The 15,544-nt window shown below is 31.4% G+C and overlaps 1 protein-coding gene and 1 long non-coding RNA gene across 4 annotated transcripts; both read left to right on the top strand.

Moving 5' to 3' along the window:
• Positions 1–2,378: 2,378 nt before the first annotated feature.
• On the top strand, positions 2,379–3,676 carry LOC110625204. The gene is made up of 2 exons (XR_002489538.2): positions 2,379–2,785; positions 3,213–3,676. It is a non-coding gene; the product is annotated as an uncharacterized LOC110625204 (long non-coding RNA).
• Positions 3,677–12,244: 8,568 nt separating this feature from the next.
• Positions 12,245–15,470, top strand: LOC110623879. 3 transcript variants are annotated; one of them, XM_021768895.2, is made up of 10 exons: positions 12,245–12,395; positions 12,699–12,763; positions 12,860–12,921; positions 13,033–13,944; positions 14,032–14,101; positions 14,190–14,312; positions 14,401–14,526; positions 14,610–14,702; positions 14,802–15,004; positions 15,090–15,470. In XM_021768895.2, the coding sequence occupies exons 1-10, from the start codon at positions 12,245–12,247 to the stop codon at positions 15,346–15,348; spliced, it is 2,064 nt and encodes a 687-aa protein (XP_021624587.1). In that variant the 3' UTR covers positions 15,349–15,470. The 3 variants fall into 3 exon arrangements, with proteins under 3 accessions (XP_021624587.1, XP_021624586.1, XP_043817234.1); XM_021768894.2 differs by having other exon boundaries at positions 13,033–14,101; XM_043961299.1 differs by having other exon boundaries at positions 12,260–12,395; positions 12,860–12,949; positions 13,033–14,101.
• The last annotated feature ends 74 nt before the right edge of the window (positions 15,471–15,544 follow it).

A 15,544-nucleotide genomic window follows, 5' to 3' on the forward strand; every position in this document is an offset into this window, starting at 1 on the left:
CCAGGACTCGTTAGAACGGACCGAATAGAGCTCAGGTCCACGAGCAGAGGTTCAACCCAATCAATTTGACAGACCTGCGGATCCGAGATCGTGTCCACATGGCGTCAGATATAATTAAATAGTTGTTTGACGATAAGAAAGGACGCGGTACGTCCGTACGTACGGCCCAGGGTGATAATGATGGGATATACAAGTGTAGGATGGCGATTACACGTCACTAGAGGACAAAAGGAAAAAAAGAATAAAAGAAGTAAAGGAGAGGTAAACCAGACTAAACTTATTAAAATACACCTTGAGTCTACCTTTCACTGGATCTCAGAATATTAATTGGTGTCGTCTGTGGGAACAAATGAGATTTTTTCAGTTATGATGCATGCACAAATCTAAGTTTTAGTTCATGAGATAGAAATGTTTTTATATGCCTTTACGATCATATATGGGATTATATCATGTGTAACAGGTAGTATAGTAGGCTTACTATGGGTTCCAGGGACCTTAAGTCGATCTGAATCCTAGCGCCGATAACGGTCCAATTTCTCTGGATCATTACACTAGATATTATCAAATGCAATAGTTTTGCAATGTTTAATTTGCATGTCCAAATTTTAGAGAATAAAAAAAAATTATTCTCATTCTTCTTTCTTCTTTTTTTTCTTTGAGATCTTAGTCTCTTCATTTATTATCACACCGTCTATCTCCTCTGCCTCGTCCGGGCAGAGAGACCTCATTCCTGACTAATTGGAGAATGGGTTTTCCACCTCTAGGTAGTTTTTCTTTTTCTATTTCTCTATTCTTATTTTTCTTTGTTTCTTTTGTCCTAAGATTCTTAGATCGGATGTTCTAAGATTTTATTTCTTTGGATCTGTGCTTCTTGTGGATTATTTTTTCTTTTTTGGTGGTTTTGCATTTTTGCATGTAAGTGGTAGCATCTTATCGATCTAGATCTTTCTCTTCTCCTGCTTGCTTTGGTGGTTGAAATCTTAGATCAATGTTGCTTCCCTCTTCTATCTTAGTTCGATGTTGGTCGACAATGGTGGCTCGTTGAGCAGAGAATTGAAAGGCGCAATTTGGGTCGCTGAAGAGAACACTTCGCTCATCTTTATTAGCACTTTTTTCTAATATGTGGATAGCTCTTGACTCGATGCTTGGTATAACGCTTGTCTTTTTTCTTAGTGGCTATAGGTACCAATTGATCTAGCAGTTGTTAGGGTCATGTTATTGAAGCTAAATCTGTCAATTTTATGGGACTTTCTAAAAATCTGTTATGTCCCCTCTTCTTTGTGTTTCAGTTTGTAAATAGATAGATTTTACTTATTATTGATGGAGTTTTATGACCAGCCTTTGCTGGCTAAAGACGATGATTTTATGGAAGGAGCTCTTCTAATTCTTGTTGTTTTCTGCACTACAAGATTTGATCCGAGTCAAATTTTTTAGATTGATTGAGTTTCAACCTTATGTTGCTTTTAATATATTTTGGACTTTGTTCTCTATAATTCTTTTTACACCTTAATCTTTTTCAATGAAATTGATTTTAATTTATTGAAAAAAAACATTATACTCATAAAATATTATTATATAAAATTTAAAGTTCATTTTAAATAATAATTTAAAATATAATAGTTTAAAATGGTATATATTATTATTAATTTTAATGATACATATTTATTTTAAAAAAAATTACTATTTAATTTTTATGATACAATAAAATTTATTAATTAATATTTTAATTTTAAAAAATAATTACAAATTTTCTGACATTTAAAAAATTTATTGATTTTTTTTATTAATTTTATCGTTAAATATTTTATTATTTAATTTATAAAATTTTAAAAATTTTATTAATTAATCTTTCATAATTTTTAAAAATTTACTAATTATTTTTTTAAATATTTTAATTTTTTTAATAATATTTAACGCTTAAAAATAATAAAAAAATTTATAAATAAACTTTTTAAAATATAAAGAATATTTTAATATATTTTTAAAATTAAAAATTAAAAGAATTTTTATAATATAAAAATTAGATAATAATTATTTATTTATTTAATAATATATAATAATTCTTCTATTTTATAATTTTTATTTATTTTATTTTAATATATATTAAAAATATAATTTTTTATTAAATTTTTAATTATATTTAGTTTAAATAAATTAAATTTTATTAAATATTAAAATATATTTTAAAAAGTTTTTTAAAATTTAAATAAAATTATAATGGTTAATTTATATATTATTATAATTTAAAAAATAAATAATAATTTAAAACTAATAAAAAAATAAAAATTATGAAACGGTAAAAATAGAAGAATGATTGACCATTTTTCTTATTTTAACGTTGTTCACGATTATTCCAAAAAAGAAAAGGAGAATGGCATTCTTTTTGTGGAAGAAAGGCGTTGCTTACGATGCCCTTTCTTCCCTTTTTTTTTTTTTTAGCCGGCTCTTTTATTTTTTCAATTTTAGCTGTTAATGATAAAGCTCGACGCTTTGAGAAGTATCTAGATTGTAGATAAATGTAATCTATCTATAAGATAAATATAATTAAAAATTGAAACAAAACAGAAAAAAGGAAAGAATTGCACGAGTTATAAAGTCCAAGTTGAAGGCTGCAACCCGCACGGGATCGGTTGCTGATGATGGGGAAGCTTTAGCCCAATACTCTTTGCAGTTCGAAAGTGGAAGCATTTTCGCGACTCCTTCGATTGGAGCAGCAGCTTCCGCTTTCAATTGCAAAGGGAATTGAGTCGAGCTTTTGTCTGTGATTGTTGGATTTTTCTTCGAGGTTAATTGAATTTCATATTCAATTTTCTCACTCTTTCTCTCTCTGCTAATTCGATTTCCTAAAGATAATTTGTTTGAGTTTCTATAATTTTTCTCCAATTTCTTAGTTTCTGTTTGAATATAGATTACTGTAATTTTTTGGATCTAGCTTATTTTCTGCAATTAATCTAACTATCTAATTGAATTTCTAGATCAATTGAGATCGATTCCTTTTTTTAGGTTAATGAATTAATATTTTGTTTCACTTGTTGTTCCCCTGTTTTTGATTTCGTGAAATTAACAGTATTTTGAGTGGGATCTTTGTAGCCGATGATCTTTGTTCTCAAATCAGCGCAATTAACTGATGTAATCTGCCGGTGTCATCTGAATTGTTCGTCTCAGTTCAGCCTAGCTAAATCGTTTCTGCTCTCATATCTTTTCCAAGACAGGAATTCTTTTCGATAAAGATGCTTTCATCGCCGAGGACGATTCCAAGTTCACATCGTCAAATGGCATAAACGCCGGGAGAATACAAGGGTGATCCACCACACACTGATGTTTTTTAGAGTGCATATTTGTTCCTCGTATTGACTGCAGGCTGGAGATTAGGAACTCAAACACAAAGACAAGCTGTTATCTCTGTTAGGATTTTCATGAGAATTTTTTTAAAATATATTAATTAGAAAAAGGTTAAATTAATTTAAATTAAAAATTAATGTTTTAGAAATAAGAATGTTAATTTTTTTTTTAGTTTTTTAATTTTTTATTTAAAAAATAGTGTTGGTTTTCAATTACAATGTTAAAAAGTATTTTACTATGTGTACAAGGAGAGGAAAATATGAGAGAGGTAAAAGAAAGTGGATGAGAAGCTATTTTCTCAAAGGAGAATAAAAGAGAAAATTTTTTTTTTTTTTTTTTTACCAATGCAGGAGATTATGAGGATATTTTAAAAGTTTAAACAGATTAAAACAAATTAAAATAAATAAAATTAAATTAAAGAAAATCAGAGTTATATTAAATCAAACAATTCAAAAAACGGAAGATATTGATCACTGTTTAACCATTCACCACATTTCTTCTCTCGTGCAGGCTTTCGCTCTCTCCTTTTTTTCTCTTGTTCTCAAGAATTTCTGTGAGTATTAAGTGATTAAGTAATAAGTCAATAAAATTATTTAATGCATAGTTAAAGTAGCTGCTTTTTTATATTAGTTTTATTATTTAAATTTCAGATTTTATGTGATGTTTTTAGAGTTTAGGGCTGTTGATTTTGGGGTAATTGAATTTATTATACTAAATTTTTTTATTAAATATTTAATAAAATATTTTTAAAAAATAAAATTTATTTTTTAAATAATCAAACAAGTGATAGATGAAACATTCTTTTATTTTTCACTTTTTTCCTATTTTATCTTCCTCTCACCCAAGTCATAGTCAATACTTCTAATCCAATTTATATCATTAACAGATCTTTAGATAATGAAAGATATTTTTTTTTATTGAACTCTATTTTATACACAAATATCATTTTCAATTTCTTAAGTCATTAAGAAACCTTTGCTACATTCTCCTAATCCATAGTTACATTGAAATGTTAAGAGTAAAAGGAACAGATCATTTGTATTTGGAAAATGAAGAACTAGACTAAATGTAGTAAACTTTTCATCCAATATGACAAAAGAAACAAATCTGTTATCAATAGTATGGTATTAAATTTTACATTGCCCAGTTCATATGGCTGCATTAGCTAAGTTAATTTCATTGTACTACTTCTTTTAATTTTTTTGCTTTCAGGAAAGAACATAGGTTGAACTCCTTCAGCTCTAATCCTTTATTTAAAATCTAAGATTCCACAAAAATTTAATAATTAATTTTTATTAATTTTTTTATTTGAAATGATATGCAAAATTTTCATTTTCAAAGGAGATGAGATTTTTTCTTGTAAACATGCCAAACAGAAAATAAATGGAACAATAAAAATGTCAAAGCAATAATAAAAAGAAACTATGATATCATATGACTTAAGTAAATAAATGGATAACTAAACTTAATGAGTAATTATTTAGGGGTGTTTGATATTGAAATTGAAAGCTCAAAAAATATTTTTTTTAAAAAATACCAATTTAAATGTTCTTGAAAAAACAATTTGAGCATTATTAAATTATATCAAAAATAATTTTAAATTATTTTTTAATATTTTTAAACGATATTTTTAACAAACCATTTTTCTCAATAGCAATTCTAACAGTAATTAAACAGTTTCTTATATTTCTTAATTACTCTACAAGAATCAAATATTTCTAAATATGTTTAACAAACAAAAAGTATAACTGATCAATTTGCAAGAGAGTATGTTTATCAATATCTTCTTAGTTGATAGATTTATTGATTTAAAAAAAAATGGAAAGAGTGAAACTTTCATCAAACACCTTTTGCTCCTCAGATCCAAAGTTTCATGAGTTTCTTCTAAAAGTATATTAGATTAATAATTTTATGATGATATAGTTAAACCGTGGGACCCGGGCGAAGGCTTAGGTCTCCTAGTTCCTAGAGCAGAGGGTAATGCGTGAGGTTGGCTTCACAGAGCAGCGACTACCTCCCGCTTCCGACAGTAGAAGGATAACAGGTCGGTGCCATCCTGCCCATATGACTAGATGGACTGTGCTAACTGGACCATTACTTTTTTTGCATTCACATTTTATTTTTTATTAAAAAAATATTTAAAGATTAGAGCAACTGAAAATAAATAGCAAATCTTTAAAAGTATATCAAATTAATAATTTTATGATGATATATCATAAAGTATTTCACTTAATCTATATATCCCTATAAAATAAAGCAGGTATTTTTTAATTTTTAATACTACTAATAGAATAAATAATGAGAATATAGTCTCTATGTATTTATAAAAATTTTAAGTTTCAAAACATTTAGAAGAAAATTATTTTTATATTCTTAAAATATATCAAAATTAGTCCATATGCCTCTTCATGTTTTAAACTTAACAATTTAATCATTGTATTTTAACAAAGTCAGAATAGTTTTTGTACAAAATGATAAAGTTAAATTATTTATTTGTGAGAAATTTAGAGATATAAGTGTTAATGGTTATATAATCTAAAAAATTTAAATAATAACATATATTTAAGAATATTTTTGTTATTGATGTTGATGGAAAATAGAGATGTGCTATGAATGGCTAAACCTGCAAGAAAAAGAACGTAAGATAGTAGGTATTCACGGCAGCCACTCCGACACTCAATTTAGTAGATTGGATAATAGGGCGAGTATAAGAAATTACTTAGAATTCAAGTGTAATTGTGTAAAAATTGCATATTTTTATCTCTGTGATCGTTGGTTTTATACTGTAAGAGGATGAAGTTAAATATAGCATTTTCTAATAAGCCAACGATGATATGATTAGCTATTTGATAAGGGATCTGGTCGGTAATCCCATGATTACAGGCATAATAGGAGTTTGCTGGATTGTGCCTGCTAACAATAACTTTATATGAAGACTCGACCTCTTCAGCCTCTTCAGGAGAGGGCGAGTCTTGATGAAGAATCGGATGTAGCGGTGTTTAGGTATTCTTTCCTTGAATGGGACCATGCATATACTTATCAGAACCTTACCACGTGACCCTATTTTGTAGTGATAACTCATGGCTCACTTTGGATGATCTTTGTGTAACATCAGAAGTCTCCCATTGATCTTTGATTCTTCGTATTCGAAGATGTCGATTTGTCTTCTCGATCTAGGTCATGTGACGTGATTAGATTAGTCTTCCCTACTTGTGTCTTTTTTCTGCTTCTGCTCATAAATGATGATTGCCTTATTTCTCAAGCCGTGTTCAAATTTTTGCTAGCTACACCATTGTATAAAAATCCTTCTTCTCTACTTTTTCTTACAACTGATATCTGTGAAAGTTCTGGCCACTCCTCTTCTCCAATTTTACTCCTTTGTGTCAGGATATTTCTTGTTTGCAACCTTTTTATAGAAATGAATAGGGGTACCTTCTTTTCTTCTTCTTCTTCTACTTGTGGAAGTTTTGTCTTTGACTCTTCCTTTGATGGCTTCATTCCCACTTATATGGATAATCTGATCCCTGCAAAGGACATCATCATGGTCTACAAAGAGCAGCTGAAGGTGGGTCTTTATGAAAGTGCGAAAGTGGCCGGGAAGCATACTACTCAGTTCTGTGTATTGACTGAGGACTGCAACCAGCCTAGTTATATTAAACTTATGAAGGGGCTTTATACTGGCCATAATGTTAGCCTCTTTACTGCTTTCTAGTGCCGAGACTCTTGGAGAGTGGGTTGGATTGTGCAAGATTGATTCTGAGGGCCAAGCTATAAGGGTAGTTGGAGAAACGATACCCTCCATAAGGCTTTGCCTGGATGGATGACACTTTCCTGAAGAATATGGTCAAGAAAGGGGGAGAGAGGCAAATTGAGGAAAAACTCCATCGACCAGACCTCTGCTAATAATATAATAAATGTAGAAAATACTGATGTAATAGAGACTTGAGAGGAGGAAACTGAAAACCTCTCTCTTTTCATGTGACCTTTTATAATGAATATATATATTGCATATCTTATCATCATTCTCACTAGGTGTTCGTATGTTCCATATTTATCTCGTACCCTCATCCAATCGTTACCACTAGACGCGTGGCCTGGCAGACTCTTGCCTTTTGAGCATGAAATGCCTTAGAAATTTTGTAATATGGACTTACACCCGATTGTGCGTCTTGAGGCATGGCCATAAGAATCGCTCTAACAACTTTAATCTCTGACTAACACCTTTGTCTTTTGAGGATTGACACCCATAGGTTCGCCTATCAGTTACTCGTCCAGTTGCCTAGCATAAGATACTTTGTTTTGTGAGACCAACAATCAGATTATGGCCTAGCGAAATCTACCTTGTGACCTGGTATGAACGCCTTAGTTTCTATAGTCCAATGCCTGGATTATAGCCTGACTGAAACTGTCTTGTGGCCTTTTAGTGGGACCAACGTCAGGATTGTGATATGGCGAAACCCGCCTTATGACCTGACTTGGCGGAATCCACTTTGTGGCCTTGATTAATGGAACTAATGCTCGAATTTTGGTCTAGCGGAATCCGCCTTGTGACCTGGCCTGGTAGAACCCGCCTCATGGCCTTGATTAGCCCAATGTCTGGATTGCAGTTTGGCAGAATCCGCCTTGTGACTTGGCCTGGTTGAACCCGCCTAATGGCCTTGATTAATGGGACCAATACTCAGATTGTGGTTTGGCAGAACTCGCCTTGTGACTTGGCCTGCCAAAACCCACCTTGTGGCCTTGATTAGTGGGACCAATGCTCAGATTGTAGTCTGGCGGAACCCACCCTACGACCTGGCCTGGCAGAACCCACCTTGTGACCTTGATGAGTGCTCCTTAATTTTTTACTTTGAAGAAGGCAATTCCATTGTTCCTTGTCACTGAAGTGCACAACATATGAAAAAATGCCTCGTTAAATGTTATTGATAAAATTTCCTCAGAATAAAAATATTCTAGGAGTGAAAAATGACTTGGCCATCTAATTTGCCAGCTTAAAGGACCCTAGGCGAATGAACTTCGAGACCCTAAACGGTCTTTTCCAGTTTTTGTCCAACTTACCAGACTCGGTATTATCGAAAGTTACATATGTTCTTTTAAGGACTAGGCCCCCCACGTTAAAAGCACGCGACCAAACTTTACTGTTGAACATTCTTGATATTTTATTTTTGTAAACTGCCATTCTAATTGCGGTCTTTTCTCGTGAAATTTAGCTTGATCCAAATTGAATTGCATTTCTTTAGGATTTTCTGAAATATCAGGGTGTTGTGTCCTGAAGCTGCTTACTTGGATTTCCAAGGGGATAGCTACCTCGGTCCCGCATACAAGTGTAACGACTCAAAAATCAGACCGCTACTGGCACTAGGGTTCAAGTCAACTTAAGATCGTCGAAACCTGTAGCAAGTCTACTATACATCCTGTTACACCGGATATAATCTCATACATGATCTTCCATCTCATGAACCAAAACCCAACACGTGCATGCATCATAAATAAAAATATAAAACCCATACTAGAGCCCTAATCAAATGATCCAGTATGGTTAACATTACATGCCTCAATTTGGTTCAAACATAGCTTAAACTTTAAAACTTTTACATAAGAAGATCATAAACAAGGGATTATAAAAGAAGATTTGGGCAAAGCACAATTCTAATCCACAATAAGAATTTCATGTCCACAGCTAAATTATTATATCAGAACTATACCAAATAACTCTACTAACCTCTCAGAGTTAGGGGAAAGGGATAAGCTACAAGAGCATGGTGAGCAGAAATATAATCATAAAACAGTTTAATAAAATATATGATCACATGAATGCGTCACAACACAAACAATTCACATCAAAATGGACTTGTCACCAATAACCCTCTATAAATTCTAATAATGCTAGGCCCACAACGTGTGCTTCTCATGACTTCCTCTTAAACATAACAAAACATATCCATAGTACTAGGGGTGTAGAATAGACAACCTTGATCTTTCTCTTATATAATGCCAAGGGTATAAAATGGGCAAGTTTGGTCTTTCCGTATTCGTCATAACATATCATAGCACAGTCGAGGGTCAGTGGGTCATTCAACATCTATCCACAATAATAATAAATTGTTCAATATATCATATTTGTGAATTCTAATGCAAAATAACCTAATCATATACACATGACATTTGTAATGCATGAGCATGCTTAAAACATTTGATTTCTTTAAAATAATAGTTTAGGTTAGTTCTACTTACCTCTGGCTGACACAAGCCTAACTTTGAAGTAGCTGTCTCACTACTGGCCTCTACAGTCTCCAAAGTCCTATCTTATACAGATGGATTTAAATGAGAGGTCAAACATAACTTATATAATTCTAAAAACTATCCCAATAAACCCCTATAAACATATAAGAAAATATGCGGAAAACGAGCTGCAAACGGCCGGACATGGGACTTTCGACAACGGGTTCAGTGGCCTAAAGTCTCCTTACAGATCTGATTATTTTATAATATTTTTAGTAACTATTTAATAGTGAATAGAAAGAGTTATATTTAAATTATATGAATAATTTAATTTATAAAAACAATTAAATAATATTAAACATAAAAATAATTAAAGAGAGTGTATATATACACATAAAGAACTAAACCTTTACTAAATTTGGAATAATTTTCAAATAATTATTTTATTTACCTTTATTTATTTACAATTTTTTATTATATACTATTTAATAATTTATAAAATTAAAATTTGAATTTTTAAGGATCTTATAATATAAATTATAAGATGATATTGAAAATATATAAAATATAAAATATATTACCGAAATTATACAACATAATATCACTAAAATTATTTAACAAACATATATAAAATTTTTATGTATTTTTCGGTATGATTTCGATTTGATTTAATTTTAATACGATTTCGGTTTGATTTCATTACAGTTCTTAATAAAAATCAAAATCAAAATCAGAATTAAAATTAAATAATTAAATAAATTCGATTCACTACTACAGTCGATTCCTATAACATTTATTCTTTTTCGATTTGTACAATTCAATATAATTCTTTAATTCGGTTTAAAACTCTAAAGTCTTTTCACAATCCTACTAAATAGTAATTTTTCCATTAACTTGTTCATCTTCTTTTTTATTCATAATTGAGCCTTATATCACAATCCAATTTTATTATGTTATAACTCAGGATTTAAAATATTAATTTACATAGATATATAGATTTTAACGATTAATATTAATATTTAACCTTTATAAATCTGCAATATTTAATTCATTGCAGAAATTCAAAGATTTAGTATTAAAAGTTATGAAGTTAGGAATTTAATAGTTAAAAGGCAACACTATTAGGGTTTATCAATATTCACTATAAGAAATTAGACTTTTAGTGGAATAAAAATGACTAAATGCATAAAATTTTCTGTTAAAATATTTAATAGCAAAATTAAAATTCGCCGCTAAATCACCACAAAAATACAACGTTAAAGTTTTAGTGATAATTTTTTATATTTAATAACGAAGTTTAGGGATTTATTTACAAATTTTATTATGCTTTTAGTGACAATTTTTTACCGCACTAAAATTTCATCACAAAAATGCAATTTGTTATAATGATTAATTAAAAAAAAAGCAAGTCCTTGAGATTTTGAGTAATATTTATTTAAATTAGGCTATTAGGGAAACCGTCCAATTTATTCATATATTTATATATCTCGAATATATAATTTAATTTTAATTTTTACATAAAAAAATAATTTTTTTACTAAATTAATTAGAGAATGAAAAAGTAAAATATGAGATATCTTTTATTCTAATATTCAAGCTAAACCTATAAGTATTATAAAAAAAAATTAATTGATGGCTATACTTTTTCACTATTAATATTTATTTAATATTTAATCTTTTATAGATGTGTTCATATCTAACCCATTATATTTACTCTTTAACTTTTGAAAGTTAAATAGTTATGTTTTATAAAATTTAAGAGTTTAATATTAAAGGTTATAAAGTTATAAGTTAAATAGTTATACTTTATAAAAGTTAAAATATTAAATATTAATTAATAATAAAAAAATAGTGTTAATTGATTTTTGTGTGTTACTGTCATAAGATAATTTAAAAAAACAAAAAAAATAATATGTGATTTTATTAAATTTCTTGTGTTTTAATTTATGTGAGAAGTTTTTACTTTAAAATCTGTATTTTAATTTATGTCAAACTAATATTTATTGTAGTGCGCCGTTAATAGATAATGATAATTTTTAGATACCGTCAGAATTGTTGATATGAAAATCATATCAAGTGATACTAATTTAACATAAATTGAACATTAAACTTTGAAATAAAAATAAATAAAACTACATAATACTTTTTATTTTTTTTAATAAATAATTATATTTTAATTATCATATCATATCAATATTTTTTGACAGTGTTAAAAAATTGATGCTATTTATGAAACTACACATTATTTTTTATATATTTTTTTAATTAATAATTAAATTTTATTTATTATATCAACATTTTTTATGGTGTCAAAAAATTATGGCTATTTATAATACTATACACATATTATTTTGATACAAATCAAACCGTAAATAAAAATAATTAGAATTACATTTTATTATTTTTATTTTTCCCTTAAAAACAAGCCGGGATTTGGGCCCAAATTCATAATCCGGCCTGGTCTAAATTTCGAAGACATCTGGGAGAAAGTCCCAAATCATTAGTTAAATTACGAAACTAGCCTGACAGCCGTTACTATATGACCATTTTGTCCGAATGTGGCCTTTTGGCAACGGCTACTTACAGTGAAGCCAGATTTTAAAATCTTTCTTTTGGGTCTCGCCATTACCAAACTTTAATCCTAAAGCACCTACCTCTACACGCTTCTTCTCTAAACGCAATGGAAGATTCTGAGTCTTTGCCCATCATCGACCCAGAAGAGAACGGAGACGAGTTCTACGAGAAGATCGAGGCCCCCAAGTTCGTCGACCTCACTGCACCCGATCCTTACCATCCTGGCGATGATCGCTACTGGTTCTGCTTGCGAGTTGGTAAGTTAAATATTTTTGCTTCTCCTTTTACAGGTTTACGCTTATTCTTTGGTTTGAGTGTTGGGATTTAGCTTGGAGTTGCTATACACAATCTTTTTGCTGTTGAAAAATCTTTAAGGAAAAAGAACGAAGATGGGATTTGAGGGTTTTCTTTAAAATGTTATTAGATTCAACTGAAAATGAAAACCAGATCAGCTGAAAAATTTCTCATAAGTGGCTTTTCATGGCTAGCTTGATTCAGGTTCAGTTTTTACCTATTACTTTTGTATTTCCATGCTTCCGTTCATTGTGATTCTGACTCAGGTTGCGACCAAAAGCATGAAGAAGAAATGGACTCTGAAGCAATCTACAAAAATTTTGTTCTTCGGGCAAGTCACAAGCTCTGTATTATGCTCTTCTTCTCCATATTGGTTTCTGTAACAGTTCAATTTAGACTTTGGGTATTAAGCTGTTGAATCCTGCAGGTCATGGCTGCAAGAAGTCCCAATGTACGGCTTCGAAAAGCACTGTACAGAAAGGATTCAGGGTGAGAACTCAAAGCTTTCAGTAACCATGTAACTACAATTTCTGGTGTTTCTTTTCTTTTACCTGTAGCAAGCACATACTAACACCATTTACATGAATTTCTATGCAACAGTTCTGATGCGAAATGTCCACGAACAGTTCCTGCGAAACCTTCGAAGTCTAGAGTATCAAGACTGGCTCTGATTTCTTCAATCTCCAAAAGGATAGTAGATCCTAAACTTTCTAAGCAAAATGCAACCCCAAATGCAAAGACAAAGCAGCCTTCTTTTATAGCCAAGGCTTTGACAACTCCACAGACCAAAAAACAGCTATCAAATCCAGATGCATTTCGGAGTGTTAGGAACCCGAATACTAAAGCCACGGCAGTGTCAAAGGGTAGAGTGGTAGCAAAGGCTTTGGTCTTTCATTCGCCTAGGAAGTTAGCGAGACCAAAGTGTTCATTAGAATTGAATACACCTGTGAAAACATTGTATTCTGGCGTGAAGAAGCTTGAGATCACTAGTGCCAAGAAGCAAGTGTTAGGATATAATAGTCCATTGCCTCCAGATGCTGCTAAAAAGCAATTCAGAGGACGAGAGGTTAAAAGCAGAGTTTTCGATGGGTTACGATCTCAAAATCCCAAGAATCAGGAAGCCAAACATTCTAAATGTTCAAAGAAAAATGACAAGGAAAAGACCTTAAAGCAGTGTCATTATCCTGTGCCTCCTGCAGGGGATGAAAATGACTTGATAGAAGTGGGGACTGAGAACAAAATAAGGAACATTTCCAATGTATTGTGCTCAGATACTGAAGGGCCTTCAACAAATGTAGAAGTCTCAAAAGCACTGTTGGATGAAAACAAAGTTGAAGCTTCATCAGATACGGATGCCGATGGAAGTGATTCCAACTTGCTGTCAAATTCTGAAGGGAAGAGCTCAGAAGCTGATGATAAAAATCATACTTCAACCTCTGATGACAAGGAAAATGATAATGAAGCCATTGAGAGTGATGACAAGGAAAATGCTTCAGCCTCTGATGATAACAGGTTTCCTCTCATTTTATTTTCCTCTCTCTTGGTGGATGTTCTTCATGTTAATGCTTTCTTCCATCACTTTGAACTTTGTATGTGCAGAGAATCAGATCTAGAGGCTAGTCAACATAAAACTCTTAACAAGAATGAAACACCAAAAAGCAATCAACAGGTATGTGGCCTCTCTTATCTGCTTTCATATATTTTCCATCCATTCCAGTTTCTGATTTCTTTTCTGCATTTGAAAATGATACACACAGACCACTGAAGCAAAAAGTAAGCAATCTAAAGAAAACTCCATAACTGCTGCTACTGGTTCTCAAGGGCTGAAGCATAAAAAACCTAAGCCTACAAATCCAAAGCCTTTCCGGCTAAGAACTGATGTATGCTTATTCTTTTCTAATGCTATTTTATTTTTGGAAATGCTATTTTTTCCCTTTTTTTTCTTTAATAGAATTTGATTTATTATAGGAAAGGGGAATTCTCAAGGAAGCAAATCAAGAAAAGAAACTCCACCCTGCACCTCTTGGTGAAACATCACCAGTTCCAAGGGTACTAGGAGGAAACTTGCAGAAAAAATGTCAGAATGCACTCCAAGTGAGATTTCGAGAGCTCCATTCACTGTTTATGGTTCAAGAAAAGCTTCAGAGTTTAAACTGATACTCTGTTTATGATTACAGAGAAATGAAAAGTGCATTGAGCAAATTGAGAATTGCATAGACACAAATGAGAGCAGTGGCAAGGAAAAGAATAACGCTCCTATAAATCAGCTTGTAAGTCTATATTTATGTGAAGGGGAAAATAACACATAAAAAGCATCTTTGTTTTTGTATAGATATTGGCCAAGCCTCTAACGATAATTATTTGTACAGCAAAATGGAACTTTCAGCTTGAAGATTTCAAAAGAGAAAGTAGGGCAAAAAATTTCAACTCCGCTCAGACATACGATTTCTTCTCAGAAGAAGCTTGTGGATTCCCAGCAGGAAAGTAGCCCAGATGAATCAGGTCTAAAATTGAGAAACAAGATAAGAAGAAGCAAATCACCATCAATAAGACAATTAGCAAGGCCTCAAGAGTGAGTTTCTCCTGCTGTAACATGCCTTGATCAATCAAGAATTTATGATCACTTTCACTAAACTTAGCAAGCATAATTCTTGCAGGGCAACACCAGGTAGAAAGGAAATGATTTCTACTATGCGAGCTGGTCAACTTGGCACAATAAAGGAAACCTCTCCAACAATTTTAAAAGCCAAGGAAGCTGCAAAGCCAGCCGAAAGCAGAGCTTCCCCGGCTACCAAAGGTTCTGTTTCTCCTGCTTCCACGCCCTCATTAATGGGGAGAAGGTCCAAAACCATTCCCAGGGAACCAAGCTTTCATACTATTCATGTACCAAAGAGCTGCACCAGGAGAGTAGCTTAAGCCAGTGACTATACATGATTACCTATTGTGTACCATATCTCTGTTGTTGTTCGTTCAATTGATTCATTGAATTATTTATTATTTCAAGCAAGTATTTTATCAGGACAAGAGAAATTCCTTACCCATTTTTTTGTAGACAATTGTTTGTTCATGATGATTTGTGTTTATATATATATTATATACAGAAGAGGCTTGC

The sequence above is a fragment of the Manihot esculenta genome, chromosome 10 (genome assembly GCF_001659605.2).
Source record: "Manihot esculenta cultivar AM560-2 chromosome 10, M.esculenta_v8, whole genome shotgun sequence".
In the NCBI taxonomy this organism is placed as follows: domain Eukaryota; kingdom Viridiplantae; phylum Streptophyta; class Magnoliopsida; order Malpighiales; family Euphorbiaceae; genus Manihot; species Manihot esculenta.